Source organism: Hemitrygon akajei, chromosome 2 (assembly GCF_048418815.1).
Source record: "Hemitrygon akajei chromosome 2, sHemAka1.3, whole genome shotgun sequence".
Classification (NCBI taxonomy): Eukaryota; Metazoa; Chordata; class Chondrichthyes; order Myliobatiformes; family Dasyatidae; genus Hemitrygon; species Hemitrygon akajei.
This window is the reverse complement of record NC_133125.1, coordinates 70006578-70029157: the sequence shown is the minus strand read 5'-3', so window position 1 is coordinate 70029157 and position 22580 is coordinate 70006578. Positions and strand designations below refer to the sequence as shown.

Below are 22580 nucleotides of genomic sequence, written 5' to 3'. Positions count from 1 at the left end.
AAAAACAAAGTATGTTTAAAAAAAGGTCTAGCGTACTTAAGACTTTTACACAGTACTGTTTATAAGTGGAGATAAACAGCTGAATATCTGCTTCATTCAAATATATGGTATTTAAGTATTTCTTTCAAATAAATTGATGGCACAATGTCACAGCAAATAGATTTGCTGCTTTGTAGCCCAATGGCCTCTGTTCAATCCAGATCTATGCTGTTGTCAGTGTGGGGTTTGTATGTTCTCCCTGTGACCGTGCATGGTTCCCCTAACTGCTGTTTATTTCCGTTTGCCAAAAATGTACAGATTATTGGGTTAATTGGCCACTGAAAGTTGTCCCAGTGAGTATTATGAGGTGAACATGGGAAGAATAAAGTAAGATTAGAGTAAGTGAATACTTGTCAGTTAGCATGAACTCAGGTGGGCAAGGGCCTGTTTCCATGCTAAATGATTCTATAATAACTTGACTTAGTTGCTGAATTTTTAAAATTGGAGTGATGTTTTAGATTTACCTGCATTGGTTTGAATCACTGCTAGAAATATTCAAAACAGTAAAATTCTGTTAATTTTCTGTACAACCATTTTGCAATCCTGATGGGTCAGCATCAGGCTCACAAATAGTTTGTCGCGCTCCCTTTCCAAATCTCTGCCCTGGTTCCTGTATTTGCTTTAAGCTTTACTGGTTCCAGGAAAAACACTTTAAAACCAAGTGAATTAAAGATGTGTTCTAGCAACATCAAGTAGTTCAGAATATTTTCTAATAGGCACCATCAAAAGTCCCAAGCAGACTGAATGATATGTCACAGCATTAATCATTATTAATTGTGTCAATTTCTGCATGTTTTGTGATAAAACATGTTTTAATGTTCACCTTTGTTATTCTCTTCTTCCTTTTTTATTCCAGCAAATACTGGCCACTGTTTGTTCTGTTCTTTTACATTCTCTCTCCAATTCCATACTGCATAACAACAAGAGTAGTTGATGACACTGATGCAACAAGCAGTGCATGTAAAGAACTTGCCATATTTCTCACTACAGGCATTGTTGTCTCAGCTTTCGGGCTGCCTATCATTTTTGCAAGAGCAACGCTGGTAAGTGTAATAGAGAATATTTCTGAATAGTTTTATGTATATTGAAGACAGAATGATAATCATCACTTTTGCCACTGATATTATCTCATAATAATATTATATCTCACAATAATGGTGTTTTGCTGGTTATTTTTGTATTTGCTGTTTTTTTGGATTATGTGATGATTATTTGTTTCCAGTCTTGCCCTGGCTAACAAAGTTTTAGTGAAGCTACCATGTCATTTCCATTCTGAAGAACATTTCAATTTTCTGAACTTTTATTAATGTGTTGTATGCTTGATCCCCACCCTTTTAGATTTTTTAACATTCTGTATGCCTTAATTCTTTTTGATTCCTTTGCTTTTGTTAACCCTCTCTTGTTTGCACTGTGATATGATGTTTAACATGTTCATGCTTATCGTCGAATTGGTATTTGACTTTCTTACTTCTATGAACACTTTCTTGATTCATCTCGTTTTGGTGATTTATGACTGCCTTATGAGCCTAACATCAATGACAGTTATGAGACTGGAATAATACCAGAAGAGATGAAAAAATCAGTATTTATCACTCTTCCTAAGAAACCTGGAGCAATAGAATGTGAATTACATAGGACCATAAATTTAATAAGTCATATCAGCAAGATACTTCTAAGAATTTTGATGACAAGAGCTAAAAGTAAGATACAAGCTGAAATAGGTAAAGAACAATGTGATTTTGTGAAAGACAAAGGTACAAGAAACGTGATGTTGATGTTAAGGATACTATCAGAACAAGCCATTCAAGTACAAAAAGATTTGTTTGTTTTATCGACTACACAAATGCATTTGATAAAGTGAAGCACAATAAGTTGTTTGAAATATTACAGGAAACTCTAGATCTAGATTCAAAAGACCTCCGCCTAATAGAAATCTGTACTGGGAACAAACTGCCGCTGTAAGAATAGATGGAGAAGTGAGTCAGTTTACGAAAATCAAGAGAGCCGTTAGACAAGGGTGCGTTTTCTCCCCTGATTTGTTTAATGTTTATAGTGAAACAATATTACAAAAAATAAGTGACATCTTGGAAATTAAAGTTGGCGGTGAAAACATCAATAATTTCAGATATGTGGATGACACTGTGTTAATTGTAAGTACGGAGGAAGAACTACAAAACTTAGTTGATATAGTTGTTGAAGAAAGTGCAAAAATAGGTCTATCTATCAATTGCAAAAAGACAGAATGTATGATGACATCCAAAAAGAAGGAGAATCCTTTCTGCAGGCTGAGAATAAATGGGGAAGACATAAAACAAGTACAGAACTTTTGCTACTTAGGAAGCTGGGTGACATCAGATGGCAGGTGCAACATAGACATCAAAAGAAGAATAGGGATGGCAAAAGACACCTTTACGAGAATGAAGAATATACTGACCAACACTAAACTAGGCATGACAACACAGAGTACTGAAATGTGGGTTTGTCCAGTTATGTTATATGGTTCAGAATGTTGGACAATATCTAGTAATATGAGGAAACAAATTGAAGCAGCAGAGATGTGGTTTTTGAGGAGGATGCAAAGAATATAATGGATGAAACGAATATCTAACGCGGATGTCATGAACACAGCAAGCACAAAAATAGAAATAATGTATGAGATCATGTAAAGGCAACGTAACTTCATTGGACATGTGATTAGGAAAGAGGAGTTAGAATGCACGGTAATTATGGGAAAGATTGAAGGGAAGAAAGCAAGAGGAAGGCAAAGACAAATGATGATGGAGACAGCAGCCAGAGAACTGGAAATGAATACCAATGAATTGATCCACTTGACCCGAACCAGGAGTATGTGGGCTGTGGCAGTCAAAGCTCAAATTGGGCATGGCACCTGATGATGATGAGCCTAATATTGGTGTTGTAGAATATGATATACGTTAGGGCCTCCCAATCTTTTTTTATGCCGTGGACCAATATCACTAAGCAAGGCGTCAGCGAACCCCAGGTTGGGAACCCCCGATCTCGAGTGTTTCTTACAGTCTGAAGAGTAGAAGTAAGATGCATTCATTGGACTGAGGTCAGAAGAAGAGGTGTATCCAGAGCAGTGGAGAAATTCTGAGTACAGTATACTGTACTATTTTCAACCAAATCATCTGAAATTGTGTTGTTGGAAAATAACTTGGTATGTGGTCCATGTTTTTAATATTTAGCACAAAAGAAAATTACCGCATTGAAGGTCCTCAAAAATATTTGAGCTAGCACGTTAGGCAGCAATGGGTTGAATGGAACTAATTTTCTGAAGATTATGCTTAATTCATCTTTAAATCAATACCAGTAAATACAGATCTTCAGGCCATTTATCAGTGCAGTTTGTGGAATGTGCATATTGACCCTAAATCTTTGGACTTACTCCAATAAATTATGAAACATTGTAGACAAAGTATCGATAAGTAATCTTACACAGATAAGAAACTGCAAAGTTTTCAAATTGAGTTTGTAAACTTTCCCTTTTTAAATATTGCAAAAAGGAAATGGAGATTAGAATCAAGTAGCTAATTCAAGGGCTTGTGGATAAAGACAAATATATTAAAATTAAAAAAATTATTAGGAAATTTTAATTAGAAAATTAAAAGGAATAGACAGAGTGAACAGCCAGCACCTCTTCCCCAAGGCACCACTGCTCAGTACAAGAGGACATGGCTTTAAGGTAAAGGGAGGGAAGTTCAAGGGGGATATTAGAGGAAGGTTTTTCACTCAGAGAGTGGTTGGTGCATGGAATGCAGTGCCCGAGTCAGTGGTGGAGGCAGGTACACTAGTGAAGTTTAAGAGACTACTAGACAGGTATATGGAGGAATATAAGGTGGGGGGTTATATGGGAGGCAGGGTTTGACAACATATGTTCTATGTTCTATATGCCTGCTGATCAAAGTGAGATGACATGAAATAACATACTATGAAGTTATTTTTAAATTACTGTTTTAAAATAATTCCATCCATTGATATCCAGGAGGAGAACTTATTTCAGGGTTTTTTTGATTTTGCTTATTTCAATGTTCATTCAGATATGAATAGCAAAATCACACATTTTCTGAAATGCATAAAAATCAGAGAGGAACGTTTAAATTACATAATTCAGCAACACCAATGTCAATGATGAGATGCAATAATTTGGTTACTTGCTGAACTGTCACCATTGTGTGCTTGTTTATCAATCTGTTCATATAATGTTAAGAACTTCCATAGTAGGAACCTTTGTGCCAAAGAAAATACAAACGATGCAATGACTGGATGCCAGAAATGGAAGATTAACTTCCTGTAAGCACTGCACTTTGCAACATCTCCTGCTTATTGATGTCAACAACTGTCAGGAACATCACAGTTGACATCTAGAGAGATGAAATGGCACTGAGCACCAGCTTTCTCACCCTCCCTATCACCTACTACCCTATTTGCCTCTGCATGCAGCACATAATTCTCCGTAACTTCTGCCATCTCCAGTGGGGTCCCACCACCAAGCACATCTTTCCTCAGGGATTGCTCTCTCTGAGATTCCCTTTTCCACTCGTCCTTCCCCACTGATCTCCCTCTGGATACTTATCCTTGCAAGTGGATCAAGTGCTACACCTCTTGCCTCATTACCATTCAGGGCCCCAAAATGTCTTTCCAAGTGAGGCAACTCTTTATCTATGAGTCTGTTGGGATCATTTACTGTGTTTGGTGCACCTGATATGACCTCCTGTATATCGGTGAAACCCAACAGAGATTGGGAGACCACTTTGCCGAGTACCTACACTCCAACTGTGAGATAAAGCAGGATCCCGGTAGCCACCCATTTCAATTCTACTTCCCATTTCCATTCTGATATGTTAGTCCATGGCCACACTCGAGGCCACACTCAGGTTGGAGGAGCAACTCTTTATATTCTGTCTGGGTAGTCTCCAACCTGACGGCATGAACATCAATTTCTCGAACTCTGGTCATTGCCCCCACCCTCCTCGCTTCACCATTTCCTCATTCCTGTTTCCCTCTCTCACCTTATCTCCTTACCTGCTCATCACCTCCCTCTGGTGCTCTTCCACCTTCCCTTTCTTCCATTGTCTTCTGTCCTCTCCCTTCAGATTCCCCCTTCTCCAGCCTTTTATCTCTTTCACCAATCAACTCCCCAGCTCTTTTCTTCACCCCTTTTCCCCTTTCCTGGTTTCACCTATCACCTACCACCTTGTTCTTCTTCCTGCCCTCCCCCCACTTTTTTTTACTCTGATTTCTCCTCTTCTATTCCAGTCCTGATGAAGGGTCTCAGCCCAAAACATCGATTATTTACTCTTTTCAATAGATGCTGCCTGGCCTGCTGAGTTCCTCCACCATTTTGCGTGTGATGTTTTTAATGCTGTTTGATTTCCCTTTGTCCTGTCCTGTGCTTCATAGCGATGACAACAGAACTGCCATTCATAGTCCTGAGAAACCTCCTTGTTGGATGTGGGTATGACTCTAGAGTTTCCAGTTGGCTGTCACAAGTACAGTACAAACAAATTGAATTCAGAAGTTCTGGGGCATGGTGTTCCCTAGTCCAGTCGTCAGTTTTGATCCAAATATTATTCCTCCAGAACAGTGATGTCACCAAATAGTCAATTTGAAAGATTCTATTATAGCAAACCAGAAGGTAAAAAGTTTCAGTATTTTGTTTAATTCATTAAAGTATCAGAGGGAAAAACAAAGATAGGAAGATGCAAATGGATATGGTCAGAAAGTGATATGAAGATATAAATTAGGATTGGGAGTAGACCACCCAGACTCTTGGGGCTATTCCACAATTCAAAACATAATTGCATTCAAATTCCACCATATCTTCACTCTTCCTGTTCTCTCCAATCTTCTTTATACTCATCGCACTGAGAAAAATACTTGTCTCCATTTCTGGCATCTTGATAAAATTGCTTCACCATTGACATTTTTGTCCTCGACTACCAGGTGACTTTGATTGGATAGTGCTTCTATGAAGTGTTGCTAACTTATGGGCAATGCATGAATGCATTGATTGGTTTTTTGAAGGAACGGACATTTAAGCAGCTAGTGGTGCAATTTTGTAACTTTTGAAATATATTGATATATATATATTTCATGCTTTTTTATTTCTAGTAGTGAGGATAATATTTTGTTTGAGGTTTTTGACTTCAGTGATCTTGCAGTGACTTCTTCAAAAGCTTCTTTTAAAATTCTGCAGTAGGAAAATATTGTCTACTTCTAAACAGAGCAGTACCTTTGCCACTTTCTAGATCCTGACTGGAATGAGTGGAGCTTGAGGTCCTACTTTAGAGTTCTCATTGTGCATTTCTCTAACAATTTCTAGGCAAGTATTCTCGTACCTGGTACTTTTAGAATGTTCTTAAATCTTCACACTGCTTATATGGTCTTCTTCAAGTTAGCTTTATTTAAAGTTAGGTTTCCCTCACCTCCAATAACAAAAATGACTGAGTAGAAAAAAAATAAAAATTAGAAGGATAAAAGCACCAGCATCTCTTTATTGATGTGGTTCCATTTCTCATCTGCATGTTAGTCCTGAACCTAACCTCATTGAATTCCATGTGTACACAGATGACAGTCAGATTAACCACCTCCAACTTTTTCAACCTTCTGTTGCGTTAAGCTGTTTACTTGTCCATTTTTGAATGAGCTTCCTATTTTGCCAATTAAGTATTGTCATTACTGAAGCCGTGGTCCTTTGTGGACTTTTCTGAAGGTGAGGAATGGTAAGCCCAAGGTAATACTGGGAATGACCAGCAAGACACATGAGGTTATACTCCCTACTCCCCATGCCGGGTTTGGAGCATGGATACCAACATTTTTTTATTAGGATTGAAAACGTATCCTGATGAATAATGACCAAAAAGGGAGGTTAAGTTCCAGCTATATTAATGTATGTTACTGCTAAAATTTCATAATACAGGACTGGACCATCCTAGATGCAGCTTGTTGCCTTGCCACACTACCTTTAGTGCCCTCTTGATAGCTCTAATGTATTATAAATACAGGAGGTTAGCCAAGCTGACACTCCTACCTGTCAGTCATTCTCTGGACTGGAACTAAATGGTGACGAGCACATTTTACAAACTGCTCAGATAATAAATAATTCTAAAATAATACTTTAAATGACTAAACATTAATTCAAACAAGATGAAGTTAGTAACATACACAAAATGCTGGTGGAATGCAGCAGGCAAGGCAGCATCTTGGAACTATCTTTCCTTTCGGTTAGTCCTGACGAAGGGTCTCAGCCCAAAACGTCGACAGTGCTTCTCCCTATAGATGCTGCCTGGCCTACTGCGTTCCACCAGCATTTTGTTTGTGTTGGTTGAATTTCCAGCATGTGCAGATTTCCTGGTGTTCGAAGATGAAGTTAGTAGTAAGTGTACAAATTACTTGCATTTATCTTTTTACTCAGGGTTAATAACTTCACTGAAGTGATCAGCTATCCCAAATACAAAGCTGGGGCTATATGCAGTATGTTCACTGTCTGAACTCTAGCTTGCTTCTACTTTGCCATTTTACACACAGATGTAATCACTGTACTTCAGTAGCACTGAATTCAGTGTTCACAGTGCATCCTCCTGTCCATGGAGAAGCCAAATGCAGATTTGGGTGACCAGGTGGTGAAGCACCTGCACCCAGTCTGCAGGTTTAACCTGAGCTTCCTGATGCACGTCACTTTAATTAATTCAATCTCTCTGTGGCTTCCTCATTCCATAGTGAAACACAACATAAACTACAAGAACAACATCCTATTTTCCCGCTTGGAACTTCCTGGAATGATTATTGAATTTTGCAACTTCAGGGGACATGTTCTCATCAGTTCCCATTATCTTGCTTATGTTCAAAGTAAATTTATTACCAAAGTACATATATGTCATCATCTACAACCCTGAGATTAATTTTCTTGAGGGTCTACTCGATAACTCTATTAATAGAATAATAACCATAATAGAATCAACGAAAGACTGCACCTACTTATGTGTTCAACCAGTGAATAAAAGACCACAAACTGTGCAAATACAAAAAGAATAAGAATAACAATATAAGTACTTTATTGATCCTGAGTGGGAAATTCTTTTGTTACAGCAGCAACATTTAAAAACACACTTCGCAGTGTACAGACTTAACTAATACTATAGGACAGAATAATAATGTACAATATAATAAAAAAAAGATTATTGGACTATGATGGGTGTTCTCCTGTTGCACAGAGATGAACTGTTGTATGTGCTAATTACATTTGGTAGGAAAGATTTTCTGTAACGATCCGTGTGACAGTGCAGCTGATTGAGTCTGTTCGAAAGGGTGATCCACTGCTTATTCAGTAGGTCATGGAGAGGATTTGCCAGATTGTCCATAACGGATAGCATATTGTTTAGTGACCTCTTCTCCTCCACCAACTCAAAAGAGTCCGGGTTGTAGCCAAGGATGGATCCAGTCTTTCTGATGAGTTTATTTAGTCTTTTTGCATCACCAGCACTGATGCTGCTCTTCTAACATAAAGCCACAAAGAAACTGGTAAAAGATCTCCAATATCCTGCTACACACATTGAAGGATCTCATCTGCCTTAGAAAATAGAGTCTGCTCATCCCCTTTTTGTAAACAGGCTTGGTGTTGGTTTTCCAGTCAAGTCCAGTGTCAAGGTGAACACCCAAGTACTTCACCACTGCAACAACTTCTCCCAGAATGTGTACAGGGCTCGTCACAGTCTTCTTCCTCCTAAATCAATCACCATCTCCCTGGTTTTGGCTGCATTCAGAAGCAGGTGATTTCTCCCACACCAAACTTGTCCACCAGTGCTCTGTTTTCTGACTCTTGCCCATCTTTTTTTAAACTAATTTTTTATTGAAACATCAACAAATTACATTCAATACAACCAATTGCCAATTACATTTTGACTGTTCAACCCAGCCACCCCCCAACCTTCTTCACCATCGCCCCTCTACCCCTCTCCCCTCCACCCACCAACTGACTAGTAGTGCATACACAGACAAAGCATTCCTATTTTAACAAAAGATCTTTTCAGTTAGATATCAAATTTGTCCACATTAAGATTGTGTGTGGTCATACATCATTTACTCTTGCTGATGATAATTCCAGGTAAGAAATGTCCAAAAAGCTCCGAAGCCAGTGAGTATATGGAATATCATGGGGAGGTTTCCAACGCTGGACTACAATCTTCTTAGCTGCAGTCAGGCCTGCCAGCCAGAGTTTGTGTGTTTTTTCCGTAAAGGAAAGGTGGGAGTCATCATTTCGAAGATGTACAGCAGGTCCATTGGTAATTGTACCCCCGTTAGTTCTGTAAGAGTACTGACAACCTTCCCCCACAAACCAAAAACCCCTGAACATTCCCATACAACATGTATAAAAGACCCACGGTTCCGTGGGGGCAAAATGAGCAATATGGGTCAGAAACCAATCCCATTTGATGTCTAATTCTTGGTGTTAAATATGCTGTATGACAAAATTTCAAGTGTATATACCGATGATTTGGGTTTTTCGAAGCACCGGCAGCATTATCCCAAATCGCATCCCAGTCTAAGTCTTGTCCCAAATCAGATATGTCCCTATCCCAGGCTTTCATTCCTGATATGGGCATATAATTCTGGAAGTTTAATTTATCATAGATATATGACACTATCTGCCCTGGAGCACCCTGTATCCAACTTAAAATGGGATGGTCCCTTAAATCTGACCCCCAGGGAACGCCATAGGCTTTACAAGCTGATCTTACTCTAAAGTAGAAGAAAAGAGAGTATTTATCAATATTATATTGGGATATCAGTTCTTGAAAGCTAAGGATAGTACTTGCCCCACTAATATCTTGAAGAGTAGCAATACCTTTATCCTCCCAAGTTCTATTAGTGAATGGTTCCCCCCCAGATAGAAAATGATTATTGTTCCATAATGGAGATGATTTGCACCATATGCTTTTAAATTTTAGGAATTTTTCTGCTGCTCTAAACATTTGTAGCATATGAGTTAAAACTGGACCATAATACAAGTCACATTTTTTGGTAGACAAACCTATAAGGAGAAAGCCCTTCAACCTTATTGGTGCTATTAGCTCTTGTTCTATATTTTTCCATAATGAAACTTTATCCGCCTCCATCCAATAGCTAAGATTTTTTAATACAAATGCCCAGTGATACAATTTAAAATGTGGACATGCCAATCCCCCATTCGACTCTTTGAATTATAGAGTTGACCACTTTATATTGGGTCGTTTACCGTTCCAAACATAGCATCGTAGTAAGGAGTCCAGTTTTTGCCAATATCCTGCTGGAGGTGCAAGTGGGATCATTGAGCTGATAAAATTAATGCGGGGTAAGATGTTCATTTTAATGACTGATATACGGGCTGGGACTGATGCTAGCAGGTGTCTCCATCTATTAATATCTTCTATTTTTTTCAAAATTAAAGAGTAATTTGTTTTAGCTACAGATGATAGGGAAGTATTAACTTTAATACCCAAGTAGCGGACTTCATTTGTAATCGTAATTTGGGGAGGGAGAGACACCTTACTTTTATCTGTATTAATCAGCATCAGTGCTGATTTTAACAAATTAACTTTGTATCCTGAAAGAAATCCAAATTGCTCCAGTGTTTTTAAAACATAGGGGAGAGTTTGTTGAACATTTGCCATATAAACTAGCGTGTCGTCCGCGTAAAGTGATATCGAATGTGAAGTTGTACCTATTGTAATAGGGGAGATCTGAGGACAGTTTCTAATTAACTGTGCAAGCAGTTCAATAGATATAGTAAAAATTAAAGGGGACAAAGGGTCCCCTTGTCATGTGCCCCGGACTATGTCAAATAACTCTGAGAAACCTCCTCCCACATATACCCGGGCTGAAGGATTAGGAAACAATGTTTGAATCATATTGATAAATTTATCGCCAAACTTAAATTCTTTAAGAACTCTCCAAAGATATGGCCATTCAAGATGATTGAACGCTTTTTCTGCATCAAGAAACAGCAAGCCACAGGCAGGTGGGATTTTATGTGTTGCACTCAGTATGTGTAAGAGCCGGCGAATATTATCAGATGCGAGACGCCCCTTGATAATGCCCATTTGATCTGGGTTAATTATTTTCCCAACTACTGTCTCAAGTCTACTGGCTAAGACTTTGGAAAATATCTTCAGGTTGGCATTTATCAAGGAGATTGGACAGTAATTGGCACACTCCAAGGGGTCCTTACCGGGCTTAGGTATAATTGTGATCAGGGCTGTGTTTAGATCTCTATGGAAAGTGCCATTTCCAAAATCATAATTTAATGTTTCTAACCATACTGGTCCAAGAATATCCCAAAGTGCTAGGTAAAGTTCCACAGGTATGCCGTCTATACCTAGCGTACGGCCCTTATTTGTAGCTTTGACTGCTTTAAGTAGCTCATCCAGTGTAATAGGAGAGTCTAGAGTTTTGGTGTCCTCTAATGACAACATAGGGAGGTCTAATCCACTAAAAAAATCAGTGAAGTCATTCTCTGAAGGACCTGAGCCACTTGTATACAATTCTTTAAAGTAATTCTTGAATGTCTCATTTATTTCCTCTGTTGAAGATACTACCCCACATTTAGCGCATCAAATCGCTGGTATAGACCTTTTAGCTTCCTGTTGTTTGAATGTTAGTGTCAAAAGATGGCTAGGTCTGCTGCATTCTGCATAATACTTACGTTTGGTTAAATGGATCATATACTCTGCCCTGCTTCTTAATAAGTCATTTAATTCTGCTTGTTTTGTTTTGAGCTCGTTTTCTTTTGTTATGGTGTATCTCCTTTTGATATCATTCTCCAAAACCTTACATTGTTCTTCTAGGGTGGAAATCTTTTGAAGCCGGCTTTTATGTAGATGGGCACTGAACCATATGGCGTTATTTCGTAAGAAATCCTTGATGGAGGCCCAAATCACTGTCACATCCGAGACACTTTTTTATTTAAATATATAAATTATGTCAGTTTTGTTCTCAGTTGTGATAGAAATTTGTCGTTTTTTAGAAGAGTGGAGTTAAACCTCCACCTAGTAGCCTTATTTTTAATTTTGCCATAATTAAAAGTAGAAATGACTGGGTTGTGATCAGATAAATGTCTGGGCAAAAATTCTATTGAGTGTACTAAAGGCAGCAGACCGGAGGATACAAGAATGTAATCTATCCGAGAGAAAGTTTTATGTCTTGTGGAGAAGAAGGTATAGTTAATACACAAAATGCTGGTGGAACACAGTAGGCCAGGCAGCATCTATAGGGAGAAGCGCTGTTGACGTTTTGGGCCAAGACCCTTCGTCAGGTCTAACCGAAAGGAAAGATAGTAAGAGCTTTGAAAGTAGTGGGGGGAGGGGGAACTGCGAAATGATAGGAGAAGACCGGAACGGATGGGATGAAGCTAAGAGCTGGAAAGGTGATTGGTGAAAGTGATACAGAGCTGGAGAAGGGAAAGGATCATGGGACGGGAGGCCTCAGGAGAAAGAAAGGGGGGGGGGGGGGGAAGCACCAGAGGGAGATGAAGAACAGGCAAACAACTAAATATGTCAGGGATGGGGTAAGAAGGGGAGAAGGGGCATTAACGGAAGTTAGAGAAGTCAATGTTCATGCCATCAGGTTGGAGGCTCCCCAGCCGGTATATAAGGTGTTGTTCCTCCAACCTGTGTTTGGATTCATTTTGACAATAGAGGAGGCCATGGATAGACATATCAGAATGGGAATCGGACGTGGAATTAAAATGTGTGGCCACTGGGAGATCCTGCTTTCTCTGGCGGACCAAGCGTAGGTGTTCAGCGAAACGGTCTCCCAGTCTGCGTCGTGTCTCACCAATATATAAAAGGCCACACCGGGAGCACCGGACGCAGTATACTACACCAGCCGACTCACAGGTGAAGTGTCGCCTCACCTGGAAGGACTGTCTGGGGCCCTGAATGGTGGTGAGGGAGGAAGTGTAAGGGCAGGTGTAGCACTTGTTCCGTTTACAAGGATAAGTGCCAGGAGGGAGATCGGTGGGAAGGGATGGGGGGGACGAGTGGACAAGGGAGTCGCGTAGGGAGCGACCCCTGTGGAAAATGGGGGAGGGGGAGGGAAAGATGTGCTTGGTAGTGGGATCCCGTTGGAGGTGGCGGAAGTTACGGAGAATTATACGTTAGACCTGGAGGCTGGTGGGGTGGTAGGTAAGGACAAGGGGAACCCTATCCCGAGTGGGGTGGTGGGTGGATGGGGTGAGGGCAGATGTGCGGGAAATGGGATCGATGCGTTTGAGAGCAGAGTTGATGGTGGACGAAGGGAAGCCCCTTTGTTTAAAAAAGGAAGACATCTCCTTCGTCCTGGAATGAAAAGCCTCATCCTGAGAGCAGATGCAGCGGAGACAGAGGAATTGTGAGAAGGGGATAGCCTTTTTGCAAGAGACAGGGTGGGAAGAGGAATAGTCCAGGTAGCTGTGAGAGTCTGTAGGCTTATAGTAGATATCAGTAGATAGGCCGTCTCCAGAGATGGAGACAGAAAGATCAAGAAAGGGGAGGGAGGTGTTGGAAATGGACCAGGTAAATTTGAGGGCAGGGTGAAAGTTGGAGGCAATGTTAATGAAGTCGACGAGCTCAGCATGTGTGCAAGAGGCAGCACCAATGCAGTCGTCAATGTAGCGAAGGAAAAGAGGGGGATGGATACCCGTATAGCCTTGGAACATGGCCTGTTCCACAAAGCCAACAAAAAGGCAGGCATAACTGGGACCCATACGGGTGCCCATGGCTACACCCTTGGTTTGGAGGAAGTGGGAGGAGCCAAAGGAGAAATTATTGAGAGTAAGAACTAATTCTGCTAGACGGAGGAGAGTGGTGGTAGAGGGGAATTGGTTAGGTCTGGAATCCAAAAAGAAGCAAAGAGCTTTGAGACCATCTGGGTGGGGGATGGAGGCATATAGGGACTGTACGCCCATGGTGAAAATAAGGCAATGGGGGCCAGGGAACTTAAAATCATTGAAAAAATTCAAAGCTGGGAAGAGATTGAACAAGGGGGAATAAGACAACTAAATCCAAAAGGATCCCTGAAATAACTAAAATTAAATTGAACTTACATCACTTGCTTTGGACAGGATGGAGATGCACTAAGATGCAACATGCATATTTTAGACAACACACACAAAATGCTTGTGCAACACAGCAGGCCAGGCAGCATCTATAAGGAGAAGAACTGTCGACGTTTCGGGCCGAGACCCTTCTTCAGGACTAACTGAAAGGAAAGATAGTAAGAGAAGGGAAAGGATCATGGGACCAGAGGCGTCGGGAGAAAGAAAGGGGGGGGTAGCACCAGAGGGAGATGGAGAACAGGCAAACAACTAAATATGTCAGGGATGGGGTAAGAAGGGAAGGAGGCCATGGATAGACATGAATAGATCCTGTCCCTTCTCCAGCTCGATATCACTTTTGCCAATCACCTTTCCAGAAGCACTGTTGACATTTCGGGCTGAGACCCTTCATCAGGACTAACTGAGAGGAAAGATATTAAGGGATTTGAAAGTATAATAATGTACAATATAATAAAAGAAAGATTATTGGACTATGATGGGTGTTCTCCTGTTGCACAGAGATAAACTGTTGTATGTGCTAATTACATTTGTATTAAGACCGTCTATGAGCCCTAAAGAACTTGAAAAGGGAGGGTTATATGTTGGCGCTCAGTGCCATGCTGCCATCTTGCCTCGTGCCTCACCAGAAGTCCGACTCCTGCCCATCTCTGATAGACCCAACCACCACAGACCCATCAGAGAACTTCTACAAGTGACAAGACTCAGATTTGTACTGACAGTCTGAGGTGTACAGTGTGAACAGAAATGGAGACAGGACAGTCCCTTGTGACACTCAAGTGCCCCTCACCACCATCTCAGACAGAGAACTACCCAGCTGTACAACCTGGGGTCTATCTGTCAGGTAGTCAGTAATCCAGGAGATAGTGGATTTGTCTATGCCCACCCTTTGCAGCTTCTCGCTCAGAAGAAGTAGCTGGATTGTATTGAAGGCCTTTATGCTGTCTCTCAACCCGAACTGCAGTCACAGTCATGTGGGGGAGGGTTGTCATCTCCATGGAGGCAGGATACTCCAAGGTTCGGGCGTTTGGAACACAAGCACTCACCGGGGAGGGAGGGGTGGAAGGAGAAGGTTTGGGGGCAGAAAGGGTATGTGGTCTGGTTAAGTATGGGAGCGGACAATAGGAGGTCAATTTGTTGGCCCTATTCAGGCAACCCTTGATCTTCCTTTCCTTAACCTTGAAGCCAGTGATCTGCTTCATGCCCGAACACACGTCCCTTATGCTATTCTGCTGGAGTTTGTACTCCAGCTTCCTCTTTGCACTCCCTCAGCTTTACTTCAGTTCACTCTGTACTCACCTCAGTGCTCATCTACCTCCAGACCTGAAGGCTTTCTTCTTAATGTTCAAAAGTTCTTTCAGGGCACTAGTGATACAGGGCTTGTTGTTGGGGAAGCAGCATAGAGTCCCGGCTGGCAAGTTGGTGTTCTCACAGAATTTGATACAGTCTGTGATACAACAAGTCATTTTCTTAATGTCCTCCCTGTGTGGTTCACATAACTCATCCCAGTCCGTCCTCTCAAAGCATTCCTGCAGTGTCTCATTAACATCCTGTGTCCACCTCTTTACAATCCTTGTTGACACAGGCTGCCCCTGGACAAGAGGCACGTACCTGGGTGTTAGCAAGATCAGATTGTGATCAGATCTGCCAAGTAGGGGAAGGGCAACGGCACTGTATGTGTCCTTTACATTCACGTACAGAAGGTCCAGTGTTCTATTGTCCCATGTAGGACAGCTGACATATTGATAAAAAGTTGGTATTGTTGCTTTGAGAGAAACATGATTAAAGTCTCCAGTAACAGCCACAAAAACATTGGGATACTGAGTTTGTATTCTAGCAATTCTAAGCAATAAATATTGAGAAAATGAGATGAAGAGTCCTTGAAAGTGAGTCCATAGATTGTGGGAACATTTCAATGACGGGGCAAGTGAAGTTGAGTGAACCCTTTGGTTCAAGAGCCTGATGGTTGAGGGGTAGTAACTGATGCTGTGAGTCCTGAGGTCCCTGTACCTTCTTCCTGATGGTGGCAGCAAGAAAAGAGCATGTCCACGACAGTGGGGATCCCTGATGATGGATGCTGCTTTCCTGTGACATCGCTTTGTGTTGAAATGCTCAAAAATGAGGAGTGCCTGTATTCACTACTTTTTGTTGGATTTTCCAGTCAAGGGCATTGGTGCTTCCATACTAGACTAGGATGCAGCCAGTTAATATACTCTCCACCACTCCTCTATAGAAGTTTGTCAAAGATTACATACTGAATGTTTGCTAACTCCTAAGGAAGTAGAGCCGCTGCCATGCTCTCTTCGTAATTTGCAGCATCCTTGACAGGTCCTCTGAAATAGTATAGCTGAGGAATTTAAAGTTGTTGACCTTCTCCACCTCTGATATTCAGCCCCATTTTCAATTTTCCTACTATACGTTGATTTGTTACTAACTTTGATTCGGCCTACGACAATGGTGTCGTGAGCAAACTTGAATATGCTATTGGAGCTGTGCTTAGCCACATAGTCATAAATGTAAAGTAAGTAGAGCAGGTAGCGGAGCACACAGTCTTGTGGTATATCTGGTCTGATGGAGATTGAGCAGGAGATGTTGCCAATCTGAACTGACTGGGGTCTGAAAATGATCCAATTGCACAAAGAGCTATTGAGATCAAGGCCTTGAAGTTTATTGATTAGTTTTAGGGGGTGAAGAGCCAGTGAGGTGGCTGACATCTGCTGTGGACCTGTTGCTCCGATAGGCAAATTGGAGCAGATCCAAATCACTTCTCAGGTAGGAGTTGATATGTTTCATCACCAACCTCTCAAAACACTTCATCACTGTAGATGTAAGTGCTACTGGATGATAGTCATTGAGGCAGGTTACTACATTCTGCTCGGACACTGGTATAATTGAAGTCTACTTAAAGCAGGTGATTACCTCAAACTGCTGAAGTGAGAGGTTAAAGATTTCAGTGAACACTCCGGCCAGTTGATCAGCACAGGTCTTTAAGTACTCAGTCAGGTACCCTGTCTGGGTAGGATGTGTTTTATGGGTTCACCCTCCTGAAGGCTGCTTGTACGTATGTCTCAGAGACTGAAATCATAGGATCATGGGAGTTTGTGGTGGTACCTCCATGTTTTTTGACAGTCAATGTGAGCTTAGTAAGCATTGAGCTCATCTGGAAGCAAAGCCCTGCTCTCCCCTATCTCGCTTGATTTCTCAGTATAAGAAGTGATAATAAGCCCTGCCACAAGAACATCTTTATTGATTCAAGTTTAGTCAAGAATTTTCAGTTTGCCAGTGATGTGGCTTTCCGGAGATCGTACCTGGACCTCTTGTAACATTCTTGGTCACCAGATTTGAATGCCGCTGACCTGCCCATCTGCAGATTGTGGATCCCATGTTTCATCCAGGCATCTGGCTGGGGAAGACTCTGAATGATTTAGTGCAGACACACTTGTCTACAATTGTTTTTTTAATAATTAGATTCCTTTCTCTCGACTTTTCTTTAAAATGCCTTGCTAGTCATACTTGTTCTCCTTATCACCTGATCTGTCTTAACCTCCATAAAGTCTTTTGAAATAATTCTTACTTCCCTGGATAAGTGGAGCTTCAGAAACAGTCACGAATGCTCAAAGGTTCATTTTATTATCAAAGCATGTATGCAGAATTCACATATATCTGAGATTCATCTTTTCCAAATAGCCATAAAATACAGAGAAAAAAACATGGAAGTCATTGAGCACCCCCCCCCCCACATGAAAAAGAAATGATATCTGATTTTACTGGCATTCTGTACATCACGTAGACATTCACTCCCATAATTCCTCATGCTGCAACTTTCCAAAAGCTTTTCAACAACAGCTCAAATCCATAATATCTGCCAGCCAGAAAAATGAAGGCAACAAATGCGTAGGAATCTCCCAGTTCTGAGTCACACAGCATCCTGACTTGAAAGACACAGTATATCTTTGTTTCTAAAGATTGCTAATGGATTTGAAACTTACCACCCAGCAGTGCTTTGGTAATTTAGATGGTCATGCTTCAAGAAAGAAGCATAATAACAACTGTGGACCAATTGCAATCATTAATGCAACATCTGTCAAATGTATACCTATTACAAGCACCTCGTACCCTAAACCAACAGCAATTTTTTTTTTGGGAGTTGGGAACACAGCTAGACTGTTTCTTTAAATACGATGACAGATTGGCAGCCAGTGTGGATGGTGAAGCCCTGGTTGCTTTCCCTATTTATGCATTTTTGTATGAACTCTTTCTAAATACTGTACATATGCAGTTCATTTCAGTTAATTTAGGAACATGGTGTACTCTTGCGACAATTTTTCCATTCAGCACTTAAGAATCTACCCCCAATGTACTCTTAGATCCTCTATTTTAATACAATTTTCCAGCTCTCAATCCAAATCCTTGATACCCTTTAATCTGGAAATTCGTCTGTGTCTTTAAATGCATTCAGTGACTTGAACTCCACTGCCTTCTGTAGTAGAGCATTTCACAGGTTCATGTCAAGAGTTAAATGTTTAGAATTATCCTGTTTCTAGATTTCCCAGCCAGGAGATACATTCTATAGCAAGCCTGTTAAGCCCTTTTAGAACTTTAACTGAACTCCCCTAATTCTTCTCATTCTTCTGAACTTAGGGCCAAATAGGCCTGAATTCACTAATCTCTTGTATGGCTGTCCTGCCATCCTAAGAATCAACCTGGTGAGTGTTAGTTGCATTCTTGCTAAAGCAAGTACCGGTATATCCTTTTGAAGTTGAAATGACCAACACTGCACAGTCATTTTGTATAATTGTAGCATGAACGTTCCACTGATCTGGGAATGATTAAAATGTAAGCAGATTTTAAGTGCAAATAAAAAGGGAAGAAAAAATGAGATAATATGGGGAAAAATCCATATTAGGGTAAAGGACAGAAGAAATTAATGGTACAGTGTGAGAGACACTGCTAAAGAAGAAAGAGATGGAAAAGCAATCATTATGTGAAATTTCCAGAATGTGTTCTCATTTCAGCATTCCCAATCTTTTAAAAGGTTGTTGTATTGAAACATTAACTTCTTTCTCTTCACACCCTTTCCAGCACTTTGTTTTTTTCCTCCAGATTTCCTGTGCATGACATATTTTGATTTTGGTTAATCAAATGTTTTAAAAAGAATTTTATCAAAAGCTTCTGAAAAGGAAATAAACAAAATGTTGCCTTCAGTCTGCAAGATCTGTTTTGTGACTAATGCCCACAAACATTCCTATTTGGTATGTGTTCTGGAATAGAAAAATAACATAATGCAGATAGCATTGCAAAATCAGCATGAAGTTTAAAAGATATCCAGAATATGCAGTAAATATCATAATGCTCTTAATGTAATGGAATTTGAATGTTAATTCACTCAGTTGTTACAAGTACAAAAGCAAAACAATGTGGTTGGACATGGAAAACCTTAGGCCATGGTTTAACATTTTAATTGAGAAATTATTTATTTAAAATGTTGTTTTTACATTTCAGATTCAATGGGGAGCATGTTCTCTGGTACTAACGGGCAATATCATCATCTTTGCAACCATTCTGGGATTTTTCATTGTTTTTGGCACTAACGATGACTTCAGTTGGCAGCAGTGGTGAGGGCTGCATACGCAAGCAGATACTGGAGAGAAACTTCGAATCAAAACTGAACTATGCAAAAATGTCAACCACCATCTGACAACAGTGGATATAGTCACCTTTGTTGGTCTACACACAAATATACACTGGCAGGAGACTTAACATTATTTACCTAGGCATAATTTATTCTGATTTTTTTGCTAGCAATCTCTATTACCATCTCACGTTGAATCCTAAAGAGGAACTGAACGAAACTAGATGCAAATTTGTAGAATATCGTATTTAAGAATTGACATATTTGTTTTAAGTATTATTTTTTCTTTAACTTATTTTATAATTTAAATAAGATTTTAATCTCTGTCAGAATATTTACCCTTTTTTGTGCTAATGTTTACATAAAAATACCTTGTGTATATGCAGTCAGATTTTAGTGTTGTGTTGTAAAGTTGAGTCCAATATTGCATGTTTTTAAGCTTTGCTGTTAATAAAACATCAGTACAGAGTCAAAAACATGAAATTTGATGGCTTTACCGATAACAATTTATCTTGTATTGTTGTTCTTAGCATATTTAGAAAAGAAATCAGAACTGTTACTAGAACAATAGATCTTCATTGATATACTTTTTTCAGTACCTTGTAAAAACAGACAGGATTTCTCTGTAATCTGTAAAATCCAGTTAGTTTGCCTTTACATGTGCAGATAATCTTATCCCCTACTTTTTTACAATAATTTCCCTACCAAAGATGTTAGATTTACCATCTTATTATCACCTGGCTTATTCCTGTAGCCCTCTTAGTTTGGGGAAAAAAAATCCCTTTACATCAAAATGTATTTAAAAAGGTCTTACTGAATTAACCTTATAGTTTAACATACACTTTCTTAACAAAAGACTACTAATCATTTTGTCTGTATAACTATTAAACTATAGTGGAAATACTTACTCACCAGTTGCTTCTGCCGCAGCTTAATTTCAGACACGTAACATCACGCCACTTTGCCATTGCTCTCTGAGTTTTCACTGGAAAGCCTTCCTTCTCTTGCTGCTATTGTTGGCTATAGCCTTACCACAGCCCCATGCTCTATTTTATGCCTGTCACAAACATTATGATATAATCATTGCTGTGCCCCCTATCATCGGCAGCCTATGTATCACCAATGGCCATGGTTATAAGAGCAGGTAAGTGGGTCTGTGTCAGTTACCACCTTAATCCTCACTGTGATGTGAAATACCTTTGCATTTTTTCCAGTTTATCCTATGTATCCTTCCATGTGATTTAGGTCCTGCTTCCTTGATTTATTTAAGTCATTGACTAACCCCTCACATGTTATGTTGTAGACTCTGTCCTGCTGGTTGCTGAGTGAAACAAATAATAGAAGTGCAGCTGTTAACAAAAATTTCTTTATGAACGTCTGCAAACTCATGAAAATCTTTGCTTAAATGTACTCTGCACTGCCTATCCATCTATCCCTCTGGTGTTAATATTATCAGCTTTTTCTCTTTGTCTTTTCACTTATTTTTTTTATCATTTAATCCATGATCCATCTTTCCTTATAAACTATCACCCCTCTCCAGTTTATCTGTTATTGAAAATGTGGCAGTCTCACAAATGTGTGCCCATGTTGCCTACAATTTGTGTTAATCCTTCCACTCAAAACTCTTTTTAAACAAAAGTCAATAATGTCAAAGCTCATGTTGACGAGAAAGGAAATACATCCCAGCTTGTTTATTTTGACTTGCTTTCAATTTTTGACATGATTGACTATCATTTATTTTCCCTGTCACATGAAACTGCATTTGCATTAACTTTCCATTAAAGGAGGTGGATCTGAGAAAGGGACAGCCTAATCAAAGTACTGGGGTAGGGTAGGGGATTTACTGTCTGGAGGAAACTGGATTGGGGAGGAAGGGAAATGAGTGAGGAGGTGGGATGTGATGGCATCAGCATAGTAAATTAATTTGGAAGGAAAGATCTGTGGTAGGTTATCAGTTACTGGGGAAATGAAGTTCCAAGTAAATTTATTATCAGAGTATATATGTCACTATAAACAACCCTGAGATTCATTCTCTTGCTAGCAAACTCAGTAAATGCAATAACCATAATAGAATTAATAAAAGACAAAAGGGTGGACAACCAGTGTGCAAAAGATGACAAACTGCAAATACTAAAGGAAAAATAAAGAAATAATAATAAGTAAGTAATAAATATTGAAACATGAGGTGAAGAGTCCTTTAAAGTGAGTTATGGGAACAGTTCATTGATAGGACAGGGGAGGGATGTTATACCCTCTGGTTCAAGAGGCTGATGGTTGAGGGGTAATAATTGTTCTTGCACCTGGTGGTGAGAGTCCTGAGGCTCCTGTACCACCTTCCTGATGGCACCAGCAAGAAGAAAGCATGATCTGGCGTGTGGAGATCTTTGATAATGGATGCTGCTTTCCTGCATGCCGATGTGCTCTTTGGTGGGGAGGGCATTACCCATGATGGACTGGGCTCTATCCGCTACTTTTTATAGCATTTTTTATTCAAAGGGATTGGTGTTTCCATACCAGGCTGTGATGCAGCCAGTCTATATACTGTCCAGCACACAGCTATAGAAATTTGTCAGATGTCATGCTGAATCTAAGGAAGTAGAGCCACTGCTGTGCTTTCTTTATAATTGCATCTACGTGTAGGGCACATTTCAGGCCCTCTGAAGTAATGGGTGGAAGGATTGGAGTGGATCAGGCAACAGTGACTGCGGGAGGCATCATCCAGAGGTGGGAATTGTGCAGAGAGGAATCTGGGGAGGACAAAATCATAGAAGAGAGAATAAAAATGAATTAGTCAGGAGGGAGAATTAAGGGAGGGAATTA

The 22580-nt window shown here is 40.1% G+C and overlaps 1 protein-coding gene across 1 annotated transcript in view; it reads left to right on the top strand.

Moving 5' to 3' along the window:
- Nucleotides 1-20667, top strand: part of leprotl1 (leptin receptor overlapping transcript like 1) — a 55054-nt gene extending 34387 nt beyond the window's left edge. The window contains exons 3-4 of the mRNA XM_073024636.1: nt 896-1082; nt 19631-20667. Of these exons, the coding sequence (XP_072880737.1) occupies nt 896-1082; nt 19631-19747 (304 nt within the window). The 3' untranslated portion in view covers nt 19748-20667. The remainder of the gene's footprint in view (nt 1-895; nt 1083-19630) is intronic.
- The last annotated feature ends 1913 nt before the right edge of the window (nt 20668-22580 follow it).